At 38.5% G+C, this 15,591-nt stretch overlaps 1 protein-coding gene across 12 annotated transcripts in view; it reads right to left on the minus strand.

Moving 5' to 3' along the window:
- Window positions 1-741: 741 nt before the first annotated feature.
- Window positions 742-15,591, minus strand: part of ICA1 (islet cell autoantigen 1) — a 72,048-nt gene continuing 57,198 nt past the window's right edge. For 4 of the 12 annotated variants that reach the window (XM_046938325.1, XM_015281896.4, XM_040696542.2 and 1 more), the window contains 6 exons: window positions 15,110-15,172; window positions 14,966-15,007; window positions 10,436-10,708; window positions 5,387-5,485; window positions 2,926-3,061; window positions 742-963 (listed from right to left, as the gene is read on the minus strand). In XM_046938325.1, the coding sequence (XP_046794281.1) occupies window positions 2,940-3,061; window positions 5,387-5,485; window positions 10,436-10,708; window positions 14,966-15,007; window positions 15,110-15,172 (599 nt within the window). In that variant the 3' untranslated portion in view covers window positions 742-963; window positions 2,926-2,939. Of the gene's footprint in view, window positions 964-2,139; window positions 3,062-5,386; window positions 5,486-10,435; window positions 10,709-14,965; window positions 15,008-15,109; window positions 15,173-15,591 lie in introns of those variants that run through there. The other 8 variants (XM_046938326.1, XM_040696540.2, XM_015281897.4 and 5 more) reach the window with 4 other exon arrangements.

A 15,591-nucleotide genomic window follows, 5' to 3' on the forward strand; every position in this document is an offset into this window, starting at 1 on the left:
AAGGGAACGAGCTCCATTGTATTCTACGATGTTGGAATTGAATTCTGATCACTTAAGGAGGTCAGAAAAGGTTCCATGTTAGTTCACTCCTCAAGCTGTTCAGTCTCCCAAGGTGCACACGCCAACCCCCCTCAAGTAGCTGCTCTTGGATTTGCAAAAACCCAGACTCATCAAAATCCACTACATCAACTTTAATAAACTTCCTGATGAAGACAGTTAATCAATTACCACTGTTTTCATCCACCATAGGGGTTCTGCAGCTGTTTTTATTTTAAGACAATCCGCTACAAAACAAGGATATGCATTTGGAATGAAGCATATTAAATCAAGATGAACATTATGTGTGTAGAACAATCAATCCATAATTTTGCCAGAATGATTAGCTACCCTGATGTCCCAGTTACTGCTGAGCCTGTGCACACATCACAGAAAATCCTCTGACAATGGCACCGTGGCTTGGAGTTGCTCTGCAGCCCAGGCTGTAGACAAGCACATACCATACACGTTAGGATCAGTGAGGTATTGCTTCCAACTCTGCCATTATGATTTCTGCCACCAAAAAATGCCTTTCCGCAAGGTGCTTTGTTTGTCTGCTCCTATTTTCTTAAATGAAATGGTCACCATAATAACACGCTGTACAGAGGGGTTTTGACTGCTTTTCTTTATGCAAAATTAATTATGCATTAAATACCTCTGGCTTCTTCAATTTAAAAGTGTGAAAAAATGGCATAGGCAGAAAGCTAAAAATTCAAAGCTAACTTTAATTTTAAAAAGATATAATACAGGAAGATTTGTAACATGAACTGATCGGTACTAAAGTTTAGAGGAAAAACCTGCAGTTGTGGATTCTGTCACGATGAGGATTCAGAACACATTCAGCTGTACCTGTGCCATGTCCTCAATTTTCCCAATCAAGACAGGAGGGTTTGTTTGTTTGTTTTAAGCATCCTGGAAGTCTACAATCTGTGACCAAGAAAAACAAACATGAGAATTTTTTGAGTCTTACTTCTTTCTAACTCAAAGTACATTTAATGAGCTGTTTTGAAGTCACTATAGCCTCACCTTTGTTTTTATCAGAACTGCTTTATCTATTAGCTAGACTAGATGGCCCACAAGTGTTCTAACAAGTATCAGGACAAATATAATCTTTGCAGGTGCCTTCCTTACTGCCACACACTGTACTCAAAGTCAGGACCTCAGGCTGCTCCCCTGCAATGCTCCAGGAAGTTACACATCTCAGGAGAGACTCTACGTGTGACAGCTTACTGAGCAAGGAGCCATTACCAGAGAGCAGGAAATACCGATCTTCACAAACAGGTATCCTGTCTGCATAAGCTTCCATGTCCTGATGACCACACAATGGAATGGCCCCACCCAGCACTCGGTACTCCACAAAGAGAAGATAAGCCTATCCACTAGACATGAAAATACACATAAACAGCATAAATGGCAAACATGGAAATACCTTCCATTTTTGGACTTCACGGCTATGTAGCATCTTAAGCAGGATTTTGAACATTATAAATTTGTATGCAGCTGTTTAAAGCTTGCTGAGGGTTCAGCCAGCTGGATCCCAGTCAGTCCTGCTCACCACCAGTACCACATAGCTTTTTAGCTAGAATACACGTTCATGTTGCCCAGTGCAGCCATCAGATGATGTTCTATAGAGCTTGAGAAGCAGATTGGCTCGGTTAACTTCTGTATTACACAGTTACTTTGAGGTGTGCAGTGCAGGTACTTAGTTATCTAATAGACCCCAAGGCAAGGATTAACTAACTGGGCATACAGCTATGCAGAGGTGAAAATCAGCTGAATTTTAAAAGGCCAAATATAATAAATTGCAAAGCAAGCCTTATATAGTACATATAGCAAGCATGCTGAACTTGCAATATTAAGCACCTGCTGACGCATCCTTTATACCTTCCTTTGCTATAAAGGGAGAGTTGAGAGAGAAAGAGACACCACGTAAATTCACATTCTCTTATTATCCTATTGTAGCACTATTCTGAAACAATGTGAGGTAGTGGTAAGATTCATTAGGTGCTGCCTAAAAACTGGCCATCTGTTATCTTCAGATGCTTGTTATGTACCAACTCAACAGCACTCCACCAACTCAACCAACACTGGGAATAAAAGGACTTTCTTGTCAAAATCATTTTATTAAAGAGTTAACGTCACAACAAGCTCAAAGTAACACATGCTTTAGAAATAAATCTGATGAAAAATACTCTGAACAGAAATATGAGTGTTTTGAAGGCATGGTAAATCATCAGTTGCAAGAAACTTCTGCAAACAGGTGCAAATTCTGTTGGTGCAATGGAAAGAAAAGTCAGAAAAGAAGACTTCTGGCCATTTTGGTAGTACAGTTTGTCTAAGAATTTAAATCAGACAGGGCGCAATTTCCATGGCTGCATAGACCCAAATGTATTTCTTCAGTAATTAGCTCCAGCACAGATTTTTCATTGTGAGTACTAACAAAACAAATTTAGTTGACATCCAAATGTAGCAGCAATATATATATATTATACACGATAGATGTTTGACTCATGCAGCCTCCCCACTTACATTACTATTTTTTAATTTACTCAAGAAACATTATAAAAAAATAAGTTTGCAATTTGTATTTCATTCCAGTGTTAGCTCTGCATCACCTCAGGCAAAGACAGTGTTTCAGCAGATAGATAATCTAATTTGGCAAGAAATCTGCCCTAATTCTTAAACTCATTTTTGTAAATCCATGTAGAAAATAAATGCAAACTCTTTATACAAAACAAGAGCAAATAACTGTACCTATATAAAAGAGGATTTCGTTTTGTTATCATGGCACATACTTTAAAGTTTCACAACAACATACTAATTTTGATTTAGCTTTTCTTTTTTTTTAAACCCCAAAATAGTGTTGATGAATGGAAGAATGTGAGTTACCATAGGCAGCTGACTCATGCATTAAGTAATTCATGTTCTTTATCGGTTTTCCCAACAGCGTCAGGATTGGATAACGGGTCAAGGTCAGCAAAGAGACTGAACCAGGCAGTCAAGTCTTTAGGATTCCTTGTAGGTTCTGGGGAAAAATGAATAAATAAATAAATAGAAGTACAAACTTGGAGTTCTTTCTTGTCAGCTATTTCAAAACAAAACTGACTGAAAGTTTGGCCGAGGTCAAACAAATGCCATGCTGTTGTTTCACTTTGTATTACTAAGGGCACTTCTGACAAGAAAATCAGAATGAGTGATTGCATTTTAAAATACCACCTTTAGAAGAATATGGACCTTCATTAAGAAGAAATGTTTTACATCTGTCTGCCTGTGTACTTTACACACCTCCTGCCACGATAAGTACAGGAACACTTTAATTAAAAATAGCCTCTGTCTAGCTTTGTTTAGTGAAAGGTATTTCCATAGAATCATAGAATCCTTTGAGCTGGAAGGGAGCTTTAATGGTCATCTAGATCAACTCCCCTGCAACGAAAAGGGACACCTACTGCAAGACAAGTCACTCAGACCCTGGGCCAGCCTCACCTTGAATGTCTCCAAGGATTGGGTATCCACACCCTCTCTGGGCAATCTGTGCCAGTGCCTCACCACACTTATAGTAAAAAAATACTTCTTCCTTATATCCAATCTAAATCTCCCCTTCTTTAGTTTGAAACCACCTCTTCTTGTCCTGTCACAGCAAATCCTGCTAAAAAGTCTGTTCTCTTTCCTCTTGTAGCACCCCAGTAGATACTGAAAGGCCACTATCAGGTCTTCCTGGAGCCGCCTTTTCTCCAGGCTGAACAGCCCCAGCAATCTCAGCCTGTCCTCGTAAGAGAGGTGTTCCATCCCTTGGATCATTTTTGTGGACCTCCTCTGGAGGTGCTCCAACAGGTCAATGTCTCTCCTGTATTGAGGGCTCCATATCTGGATGCAGTACTCCAGGTGAGGTCTCACTAGTGCAGAGCAGAGGGGGAGAAGCACCTTCCTCACCCTGCTGGCCACACTTTTTTTAATATAGCCCAGGATATGCTTCTATATAAGGGCAGATGTTTTGATTGATGTAAAAAAAAAATGTGAACCAGGAATAAGTTGAATACTAAAAGCAGCTGAAATACTGTATGTCTACATCAAAATACAGATGTTGATGTAAGGCAGATTTTCAAATTAAAGAGGAGGTGACTCTGGCTGCTACAAAGAAGGTACACTGGAACAAGCTCCCCAGGGATGTATTCATGGCCTTAACCTGCCAGAATTACAGAAGCATCTGGACAATGCTCTCAGACATATGGTCTGATTTTTGGGTGGTCTTGAGAGGAGCCAGAAGTTGGAATCAATGATCCTTACAGGTCCCTTCCAAGTCAGGATATTCTATGATTCTTTGATTTTCTTTTTGGAGATCCCATGCTTAGCAGGCATTGCGTTCTTAGCAAAATAAGATGTACTCTTGTACATGATGTACATCTTGTACGCTTCTACTCAGAAAGATAATGTTGCACATTAAATGAAAGCATTCTTTGTGAAATAAAGAGTTTATGGACAAAATATACACTGCTTGGTCTTATTTTCATCTTTGTGTCTGTGAGGCTAGAGAACCTGTCACTTTCACAGACACAGATTTTAGAGTAGCCGAATGCTCTTTCTATTTCTGGTGAAGGTATCGCAGCTGAGACATCTTATTCATTTCCCAGCCAGTTCCCAAAACATCTTAACTGTCTTTTTCTGCTAGGCTAAAAGCGGTCATTTGTTTAATCCTGGGAGGCAGGGGAAGGAATACACAATGCTCCTTCCTTCTGCACTGACCATATCTGATATAGTTTCTGTTTGAAAGTGAATGCACAAAATCGGCCACAAACTGGAATAAGGAAGCAATGCCTTCCTGGTTCCCCTATCCAAAAAAACCCCAGACAAAATCAGCAGGGCTTTGTCTCAGTAGATAGCAGGACTATACCCTTGGCCCACTTGCCACATGTGAATTGTTTCAATCAGACAATTACTGATATGACGCATGTTATCAATGAAATTTATGATAATGGCACTTCTGCCTTATCAGTAGCCTGTATTATAGCCTAGAGCCTCAGAACACTCTTTAACTTAGACTAAGTGCATGCAGATGCTTTTCTGTATGACTCAAAATTGAAGTAGCAAAACAAACTGTAGTGTGAGCTCCCTTGTTATTCAGTACATTATTCTTCTGACATACCACCAGCACTGAAGCCTACAAACAGAACACATACACACAGACACTATACGTATAATCAACATTGATAGAGCAAAGCAGTAGCAACAAAACTCTTGATGCATAAATGCTACAAAAACAGTCTTTATTATGGTAGATGAGGTGGGAAAACTAGCAAGATGTAAGTCACAGTTAAAGAGCAAAGCAAAGCATCTCAAAAACTAAATGACTTACCACCTTTCATTGGCGTCTTGTTAGCATTCACATTCAGGCTGTTCGGTTTCTGTGCTGGCTGTGGTATAGACAGAGGGCTCGCACTGTTAGCTGCCCACCCTAAAATTCAATAATATAGCAGCATTAGTGGTAAGAATTACCTTGTCAGCTCCAACACTTCACTCTCTAGCAGCACAGTGCCCACACCAGGTGATGGAGCACAGTATTGTTTTGGTTACGGCCTTTCGTATCTTTCCTCATATATGAGAAATCAGCAGTCAGATTCTGCAGACAAACAACATCCTTAAGAACAGAGCATCTGTGGATCAGTTTCTTCATCTCCAGACTCAAGGAATTGTACACTTTTGTAGACTTTAACCTAGCTAAAGAAAGATGGTTTTTTTTTGTATCTTTTATCCAATTACACGTAATATGTCAGTATGGTAATGAAGTCAGCCATAGCTGTAGAATGAGGAACATCAGCTACACATGGGCAAAAATATTACATATAATAAACATTTTTTACATCTTCCTTTACTTTTACAGTTCCAAAGACCTATTTCATCAACTGTGCCAGAAACAAATCCATTTTGAGACCCTGGGTTATTTAATGAATTATGAAATGATTAATTCTGAAAAAAAATCATTTGTTGCCAAATACTCTGAAGAATTAAATTCTAGATGAACTACTTGCAGCTAACTTAAAGCTGGGTTTCAATTGAGGGGATTTTAGTTATCCTTCATTTGCAAGGATCTTCTCACCAGGGAGAGCAACTATGTGGAAAAAAGTGAAACTGGATATTCATAATTTATTGTTCCTACCTGCACATTTCATAACCTCAAGATAATGATGACAACTACAGTTATTGAAGCTGGATGAGCCGGGCTGGCAAAATGAATTAGAGACAGCATACCACAGAAACACAGGAAAAACGGTCCCTGGTTTAAGGTATGTAAATTCTTATGCTTTATCACTTTTAGAGGACCGGAGGTCATATTTCTAACACCAGTATTAGAATACAGATGTGTATAGCTTGCTTCTATTTCTTACTTCAACGCTACCTCCTTTAGGTGTTGCCTGGTCAATTATCCATCCACCTCAAGGAACTCGTATACCTAATTCTTCAGTATCTGAAACAAGATATTCATCTGTACACATGGCTAGCATTTCCTTATTCAGCCTCTTTTTCTACAAGTTCATGCTCTCACATCCTTTATCTGCTCTCGTCTTCCTTCCTCCCCTTACTTTCTCCTCTTTTGAGATCACTGTCAGATATTGAGAGCTGCTGCAACAGCCATTATGTTACAGAAACCCTTCCTTCCTCTAACAGCTTATTCTCATCACTCTGATCTGGCATTGACTATAAAGGGCTCAAGGCCCATGCTGTGTTATTAAAAGGAAGCCAGAAGAGTGTTTCTATAAAAATCACATAGATCAGAAAGGGAATTTTAAGCCACAAACATCCTCTGTATCTCTGAGAAACCTAAAACTTCCTGAAAATCTGGATGCAGAGGGCTCACATACATTTGTTCTAGGCAAAGGCAACAAAGGCTTACAGGCCAGCTTGTGCCTCCTGAAAATGTGATTTTAAGAGTTTAATCTTTCAAATAAAAAAAAGTATGGCATTAACACTTCAGAGTGACATACTTTTTCAGATGTTTTCTCTGCTTGTATTACAGAAGAGAAGAATAGTAGCGGACACAACTACAGAATTCATTTGCACGCAGATGTATTGCAAGAAAGTGCTCTTATATGTCATGGATGGCAATGGATAAAATGAGAGGCTTAAATGAACTGGGCCAAATCCTAATTTCAGAGCAATGAATGGGAGTACTGCCTGGAAAGTTTCTGTGCAAGTTCCACTGCCTCCAGTGAGCTCAGGAACAAACCAATGTGAGCGGGCATCACTGTGACTGGTGGAGCACAGAGTGGAACACTGTGGGGCACTTGGTTGCTTGGACCCCTTCACTTGACCCTCTGAGCTGAGACCTGGTGAGCAGTGTGCCCACACGATGCTGGGCTCTGGGTCTCTCCATTACAGCACAGGCAGCTCAAGCACCACTTAGAAAGCAAAAAAAACCTAACCATAAAAAAATCCAACCAAAAATGTTCTGTAAAATAGACAATGCTTGCAATATGAACTTCTGAACCCATGAAGGCTTTGGGAAAGATTGCCACAACATTTTTATGAAATACTTTCATGAATTTTGTTTTTACCATTCACTCACGGTGAGCTGCAGAGAACAAAGCCTGTGCCTTTCAAAACCAAACTGCAGTCTGTGTCAGTGTGACAGCATTTGCTGGCCCCACACTTGTTTTAGTTCGCCTTGTTCACAGGGCAAATTCATTCTGTGACTAGACAAAAGGTTATCTCTGTGACAGCAAGGAAACCAAACAGCTTGCTCTTCAGCGAGCTTCTTCACAAAGTTACCACAATTAAATTTAGAAATGGAAACAGTAAGCTGCACATTTTCTTACCAACTAGAATATGTGCATGTGTATGTGATACAAAGAGGAATTCTCGGTGGGGTAAGTAAGTAAACATGTAAGTAAGTGGGGTAAGTGGCCATAAACATGAAGAAGAAAGCCAATGCTCTCTGTGAAAGAGTGGCAAGGCAACTGAACTGCAAAGCCGTATCTAGAGTGGGATATAAAAGACTCACTGGGAGCATGCTTTGTTTTTGATATTTGCATATATATTTAGACATCTTAAAACAGCACTTGGTAGTCCCATAGCAATTCAAAGTTCCATTGTGCTAGATCCTGTCTATAAATACAGCCAGAGAGGACTCGGAGCTGGGAATTCCTGACCGTAACAGTTTACAACCTGCATAGCACTGTGCCTGTTTTACAGATTAAGATCTGAGGCAGAGAAAAAACAAAGCCTCAAAGATTTATGAGTGTGCTTAACATAAAATAAGTAAGTAATCCCACTGAAGTTAATAGAAAAGTTAATGTGCTTAAAGTTAAGCATGTGAGTTTTAAGAATTTTTATGGTCTTAAGGCCAAATTCACACAGGAAGCATGCACCATGTAGGCTCCACTGCAGCACCTCACACTGAATAATTATTAAGCAATCCCACTGATTAGGAAAAAAAAAAAAGTACAGCACAGCGTACATATGTATCACAAATGCCTCAGTAAAATATCCATAAATCATATATTCTAATATTTTCGTTTAGATGTGTTTATATTGCAGTTAGCATATTTTTTTCTCTAAAAAGTCACTGCTCACAGATTTGACAAGGTCATGTGAAAGAACTGCCATGAAATGAAATGTAGTTTCACAAGAAATGAGATTTCACAAGATATAGAAAGCATACAATTTCACCTTCAGATAAAAAAATAAAAATAATGCATTTTACTTGACAACTGCTCAGCCAGGAACATGATGATTATCAGATATGATCATTTGAGTTGATTAGCTGTGGCTTTTCAAATGCCAGTAGATCAATTACCATTATCTTCTCTCAAAATCTTGGAAATTAATTTGAAAACATCAACATATTTTACTCTTCTAACACATGATTCTATGATGGTATTATGTTGACAGAACTATTTTTCTATTTCTAGTGTTTCTTGAATGCAACATACATGACTTGCACAGCCAATGTCACGGTCTCATGCAAATGAAAGGAATAACAACAAAACAAATACTCAGCTGTCTGAATATGTAATTTTATATATATATGCATATATATATATATATAATTCTCCTTGAAAAAACATTTTCATTTAAAAGCATGCAAAAAGTCAAGAAAGGCAATTCTCATAATATACATATTGCTATTTTTAGTCATTTGCCTAAAATCTGTGTATGTCCTTGCATCAAAAAACGTGTTTTTCACTGTTCCTTTTGTTCCTATTCCATTTGACAATGCAGTGACTAAGCCTCATTATTTTTTCTGTTCCTATTTTATGTAGTCAATTTCTACACTGTTCCAGTCCCTCTTCACTCTATTAATCATACTCGTGTATGCATATATCTCATCATAAAATTGCCCAGCACTGCAAATGTCATTTGCCCAGTTCCCATCTAAGCCTTGAAGCCAGTGAACCCAACTATCTTGCTTGTGCTGGGAGGAAGGAATTGTAACTGAATTAATTACCAGGTAACTCTGACTTTGTTATTCTTGCCAAAATGGCACAGGTCATTTCATATCCTACATGATTGTATGAGCTTCACAGGTTCCAAGAAGTAGTCTTCAGGATGAAATCAGTCTGCTAGTCTTCCTACAGCACTCTTCCCCAGAGGAGATGAAAACGACTGTTGGGACAGGGCCCAAAACAGCATGATCCTCCTATAGTTTTCAGTTCCCTACATAGAAATCTAGGCTGACAGCTATGGATGGTGGGGAGGACAAAGGAGGTAGTTCCTGTTGGTTGGTTACCACCACTCTCCCTCCTCCAGGCCAAAGAAGCAGTAGGAAGTTTCTCCTCTAATATCCCTTCTTCCTTTCCCCTTCCCATTGCTCAAAAAGCTCAAGAAAGAGAATAGTATAGAACAACAGGGAGAGGAAGAGTTGTTACTTGTACTGTAGGCTCTATATTAGTCTGCTGATACAAATTCACCAGTATGGTAGCTAGGATTCCACTCTTACCTCACCTATATCCCTACCCAGCAACAGTGTGGGGTACAGAAAATAAATGCAATTGATTTTCACCAAATTGTTTAAAAATAGTATTTCCAGACAAAATACAGTAATTGTTTTTGGTTCTTTGGCCCCTTAACAAACAGACACAGCAGTTGTGATTTAAACAGTAAAACCCACTCAAATGTATTTTCTACTACAGAAAAAATGTGCCAAAAACCTACAGAACATTTCAGGAATTATAATGAAAATACTCAAGATAATTATTCTGACTTCAGGCTTTAGAGTAATTCCTTCACAAATCTGAATGCAGGGCTAGAAAAAAATATGCATGTTCTTCTCCAGGTCACACTTCGTTTTAACTTCAGCATTTCTACAGCTATGGAATAAAATCACTGCACTTCTAAATAGGAGAAAGCCATACTCTGAAGCTTAAAAGCAGAAACAAAATGATAACATACCAAGACGAGCTCTTACCATGTAAAGATGACTGTAAGTCATTCATATTTTGGTCTAACAGTTGAGAAGGCAAATAACCTGATGGAGTTGATGCCACAGCTGAAGTGTTATCCCCATCTCCAGCTGAAGAGTTCATGGCGAGATCAGTAACCTGTCCAAAAACAGCTGTCCACTCCTTGCTGAACTCTCCCTCTTCCAGGGAGGAAGCATTGAGGATCTCATTCAGTAACACCATGTCATCCTTATCACTAGATTCTGATTCCAAGGACTTTGCAAACTGATCCTTTGATGCTGTCTCAGAACAAAACAGAGAGTAAAGATAAATCAACATTAAAACAATCAATGAATGGAAACCATGTTTTCAAAATATTCAGTCTAGTTTCTAAGTATTAACTAAGATGGGATATTTCTTCTGTGAATATTTGTCGTTTTCTCTTTTAGAACTAATTCTCTTGGACACCTGGGCTTGTAGCTTATGCAACAAATTATTCCCTGATTACCTTAGATAATGGTACTGCACTTCAGACTCACTGTCCATTAAAAATACTACAAGCCTACTTAAGTATTTACTAGGTACTGCACCAAAACCAATACATAGTCTAATACCTAAAAACACAGGAGAAAACTACTTTGAAGTATTATATAAACTACTTTTTCAAGTACTACATATACTTTCTCTAAAAACAATCAGATTGATACAAATGGAAAATAACTGGGAGATGATTCTAGAATTCAATGAGACCATACTTCAGACAGCCTTTATAACATTCTATTCATTACTCACAGGGATACGCTGTTCTTCTCCAAAGGGTGCTGTTTTATCACATAACTTCTGAATTCTCATATCCAGTAAGAACCATAATCCTTTCCACTAGCTTACATAATGTTTGGAAAGTGAAAGAATCATCTATGAATGCCAAGTGTTATTTTACCTGGAAACATTTAGAGTTCCACTGTGGGAGCAAGTGGAGGACAAAAACAGTGGTTAACAATGCTGATGCTATGTTACTGAAACCCAGATCAGTTTATCTTAACTATGCTCATTTCAAACTTGTGGTAAGGCTCAGAAACAAATTCAATTTTCCAAATTGCTGATATATCAGCTGAGCTCTCCAAGTTTTGTACAGCTTGCAGAGATGTTTTAACACTGGTTGAGATAAAAGATTGATAGTGGCACAGTGGTTGCTACCAGAGCAACAGGTCATTTGATTTAAATGCAATTACCTTCTCAAAAAAGTTCCCTTTTAATAGCTGCAGCAATTTATAATGAAATGGCTGAAGTTGAGTCATAGGAGGAAAAAAAACAACACAACTGTTTTAAAAATAGGCAGATGAGTCAACATACGCACCTGTGTACTAAGAAACAAAAAAGACAACACATAATACAAGGGTTTTTTAAATTGCTGAAGTCAACATTGAGGCTGAGCTCCTCTCTAATTCACATTTTATATTCCTTGACATGACTAAAAAAAAAAATGGGAACAGAAATATTACAAACAAATAAATTCCAATGTTCTCACTAGACTACAACTAAAATACCATAGAAAACAACTTGTTCTCATGAATATTGAGGTGCTTTTCAATCATCAGGTAAATAGCAAAGAATGTTAACATTCTCCAAGCACCTACAGTTCTCCCAAATCTCTGTCTGTTCAAGCAGCAAGGCAGAGGGGTACATTCTTACATAGGGAAAAGATGCTCACTGTTTCAAAGACATGTAAGAACTGTGATTTCTACTGGATGGCACCATCTCAAATGTGCTTTCAGTAGGCTCCTTCATGAACTTGGAAGGCTTGCAGGGGGAGACTCAAAGAAGGCATCATTAATAACAGCATACTACCAATATTAATCACGAATTATGCTTACAAAATATGCTACAAAAATTTGGCAGCAACACAGCTTAGGGAAAAAAACTGCTTCATTTGGGTATCCCATTGCAGAAGTACCATTTCTACTGGGAGAGAAAGTAAAACATACAGCTTTACATCGGAAGAATAATTGAATCTTGCAGTACTTCACACAACCACCAGAAATCAGAAGAGTGACAAATTTCTTATCTTGGCAGTCTTTCTGGTTTTCCTGGGGAGAGAATGCAGACAGAGTAGGGGATGATAGGGTGGTGCGTATGCTGAAGCTACCTCAAGTAAACAGCAGTAAAGCTCTACTTGTTCGCAATAATGGTTATCTTGAAAACAGTCTTGCTTATCAGGGCATTACTCATATGGTAGCTGTGCTAGATTACTAGAATGATATGGACTTTCTGACCTCACCTATAAAGCTTCTATTATTTCTTTTCCCATTTCTCTGTTTTCACTGCCCATTTTCACAGTTGAAATTGCTTCTTCACCTTCACATTCTGCCCCTAATCTTAAAAACTCTCATGAAAAAAACACACAAACTCCCAGTAAAACGCTAAAAAACCCAATGTCACAATATTCCCTTCTGTGTTTGTTTGAACAAGCATCTAGCAATGCTCATACTGCTTTGCAAACATGCCTCATTTTGCTGGTATTAAAAAAATAAATAAATAGGAAGAGAAATTAAAAATATTTACAATTATACATGATTTGAAATACAGGATAAAGACTACCTTCCAAAACACACACAAAAGTGTACCTCTAATTACACTGCTGCAGTTAAAATAGCACAATACTAATTAGTCTAAATCTAGCTAGTATGTAAAATTAGGGTAGATAGCTAACATTAACATAAGCATCTTTATAGATGTAGCTGCTCCACAATTTCAATTTCATACTGACTTAACTATCGCACTGAAGAAAAAAAAACAGGCTTCTAATTGACGTGGCTAAACTTGTATGAACAATAATTGTATGCATTATCTATATCTGAAGGTTGAAGAACGTATGATTCAGAAGAAAACCAGGAGGAAAAAAAAGGCCACATACAAACTTTTTATTTGTTAACCACAGAAGAAAAGTTATCACTACCTCATAGGTTCACAGAATAGGACTGCTATCTGCAGAGGTAGCCGAGGAAACCTTCAGTGCTTCTGCTGGGGTTAAGATGTAATTTCCCCACAGTACAAGAGACAGACCGTGGCAAACCAAAGTCAAAACATTTGCAGATCTGCTGTTCCTTACCCATCACAAAGGCAGTGCCTTAAGTAGCCCAAATAAAACTCTCAGGCTGACTGACTAAACCACACAAAGGGATTTTTTCTTTGGCTCTTTGTTTGCTTTTTGAACTGTCACATTATTTTGTTCTTGTTGTTAAGGTCATTTTTACTCATTCTTTTCAGATGAACAAATGAGAGCAAATGAAGAAACTACATGCAAAATTCTTATTGCACATGAGAATTCAATATAAAACTTCTGGCAAGTAACACAGCACCCTTTGGAAAAGAACAGCATATCTCATTGAGCTGCTGCTAATCTAATGAAAGTGTAAGGATAGGAACAGAACCTGGAATTAAGGTTTTCTTTCTCACATCTATTTGAGAACAACACAGAAGATTTCATTAACTATAGGGCTGAAAGAAGTTACCAGTTCCTAAATGTTTTCTAAAATAATTAAATAATTTGTTTTTTCTTTCTCTACTTGTGATGTAAAATTAGTGGTCACTATTGTGTTGCTAAGTGAAGGGTTCACAGAATCATAGAATGGCCTGGGTTGAAAAGGACCACAATGATCATCCAGTTTCAAAACCCCCCTGCTACATGCAGGGTCACCAACCACCAGACCAGGCTGCCCAGAGCCACATCCAGCCTGGCCTTGAATGCCTCCAGGGATGGGGCATCCACAACCTCTATGGGCAACCTGTTCCAGTGTGTGACCACCACCCTCTGTGTGAAAAACTTCCTCCTAATATCTAACCTAAATCTCCCCCATCTTAGTTTAAAACCACTCCCCCTTGTCCTATCACTATCCACCCTCATAAACAGTCATTCCCCCTCCTGTTTATACGCTCCCTTCAAGTACTGGAAGGCCACAATGAAAGGCTCTCCCCGGAGCCTTCTCTTCTCCAAGCTAAACAAGCCCAGTTCCCTCAACCTTTCTTCATAGGAGAGGTGCTCCAGCCCTCTGATCATCTCAGTGGCCCTCCTCTGGACCCATTCCAAGAGTTCTGTGTCTTTCTTGTACTGGGGGCTCCATGCCTGGACACAGATGGACAGAGTACTCCAGATGGGGCCTCATAAGAGCCGAGTGCAGGGGCTCCCTCTCCCTACTGGCCACCCTTTTTAATGCAGAGACTGAAAAAAGTTATAGGAGAGGTAAGGTTTATGGTGGAACCTACTTCAGTGGAGCAAACCAATTAATATAACCAACTGAATATAATCTTGAATCACCTGTTGTAATGTTTTATCCCCAGTAAGGTTTGTTTTATATTCTTACATCAGGCACAGTGCCTCTGCATGTTTATGAAGTTGAACTTCCTTTAATGCTGTTTAAATACTGTAACTGAATAATTTCATTAAGAAACACATCAACCTTTCAGATTATGAAAGCAATAAACAACTAAGACTAAAATTATACATGGTACCTATAATTGAAAAGCAAATGAAACAGATATGCACAAATGTTTCATACCATTTTCTTCAGGTTGCAGGTCTAATAAGTCATCTACAGCACCTAAGAACAAAAAAAAGAAGAAAAAAATTAAAAGCAACAGGAGATTTGCAGTACACTGACAATCACGTTGTATACATCTAGATGTAGTTTAAGACACCTCACCTGAGTTCTGCTTGTGGTTACAATTTCCTTGTAACTTGGACAGGGTATCCTTGCCATCATGAGCTGTAATCAAGAGCCATAAACACATGAAATCACACTTGGCACTTGATGGTATTGATGGAACAAGAATATGTTCATAAACGTCACTACATTCAACATGCAACACTTCTTACTCATGTTTAAAATTAACCTGGTCACAATGGATAAAAGACCCAAGATATAAGTATTTTTAAATAAGTAAGATTTCTGAATAATAACATCCTCTGCATCACCACCTGCCACAGAAGCCCATCTCCAGGCTAGGTGCACCCAAATAAGGCAACCCCAGGAACTGAACAGATGTCCACTTTCCTCCAGAAGCAGAGATGCATTTTTTATAAGTTAATACTTCCACAGGGCAGAAGAGAGCACAAAAGTGCTCAGGATCTCATTACTCCTTAAACTGCTTTTCTTGACTATGTATCAGTCCATTGTACAAACTG

The sequence above is a fragment of the Gallus gallus genome, chromosome 2 (assembly GCF_016699485.2).
Source record: "Gallus gallus isolate bGalGal1 chromosome 2, bGalGal1.mat.broiler.GRCg7b, whole genome shotgun sequence".
Taxonomy (NCBI): domain Eukaryota; kingdom Metazoa; phylum Chordata; class Aves; order Galliformes; family Phasianidae; genus Gallus; species Gallus gallus.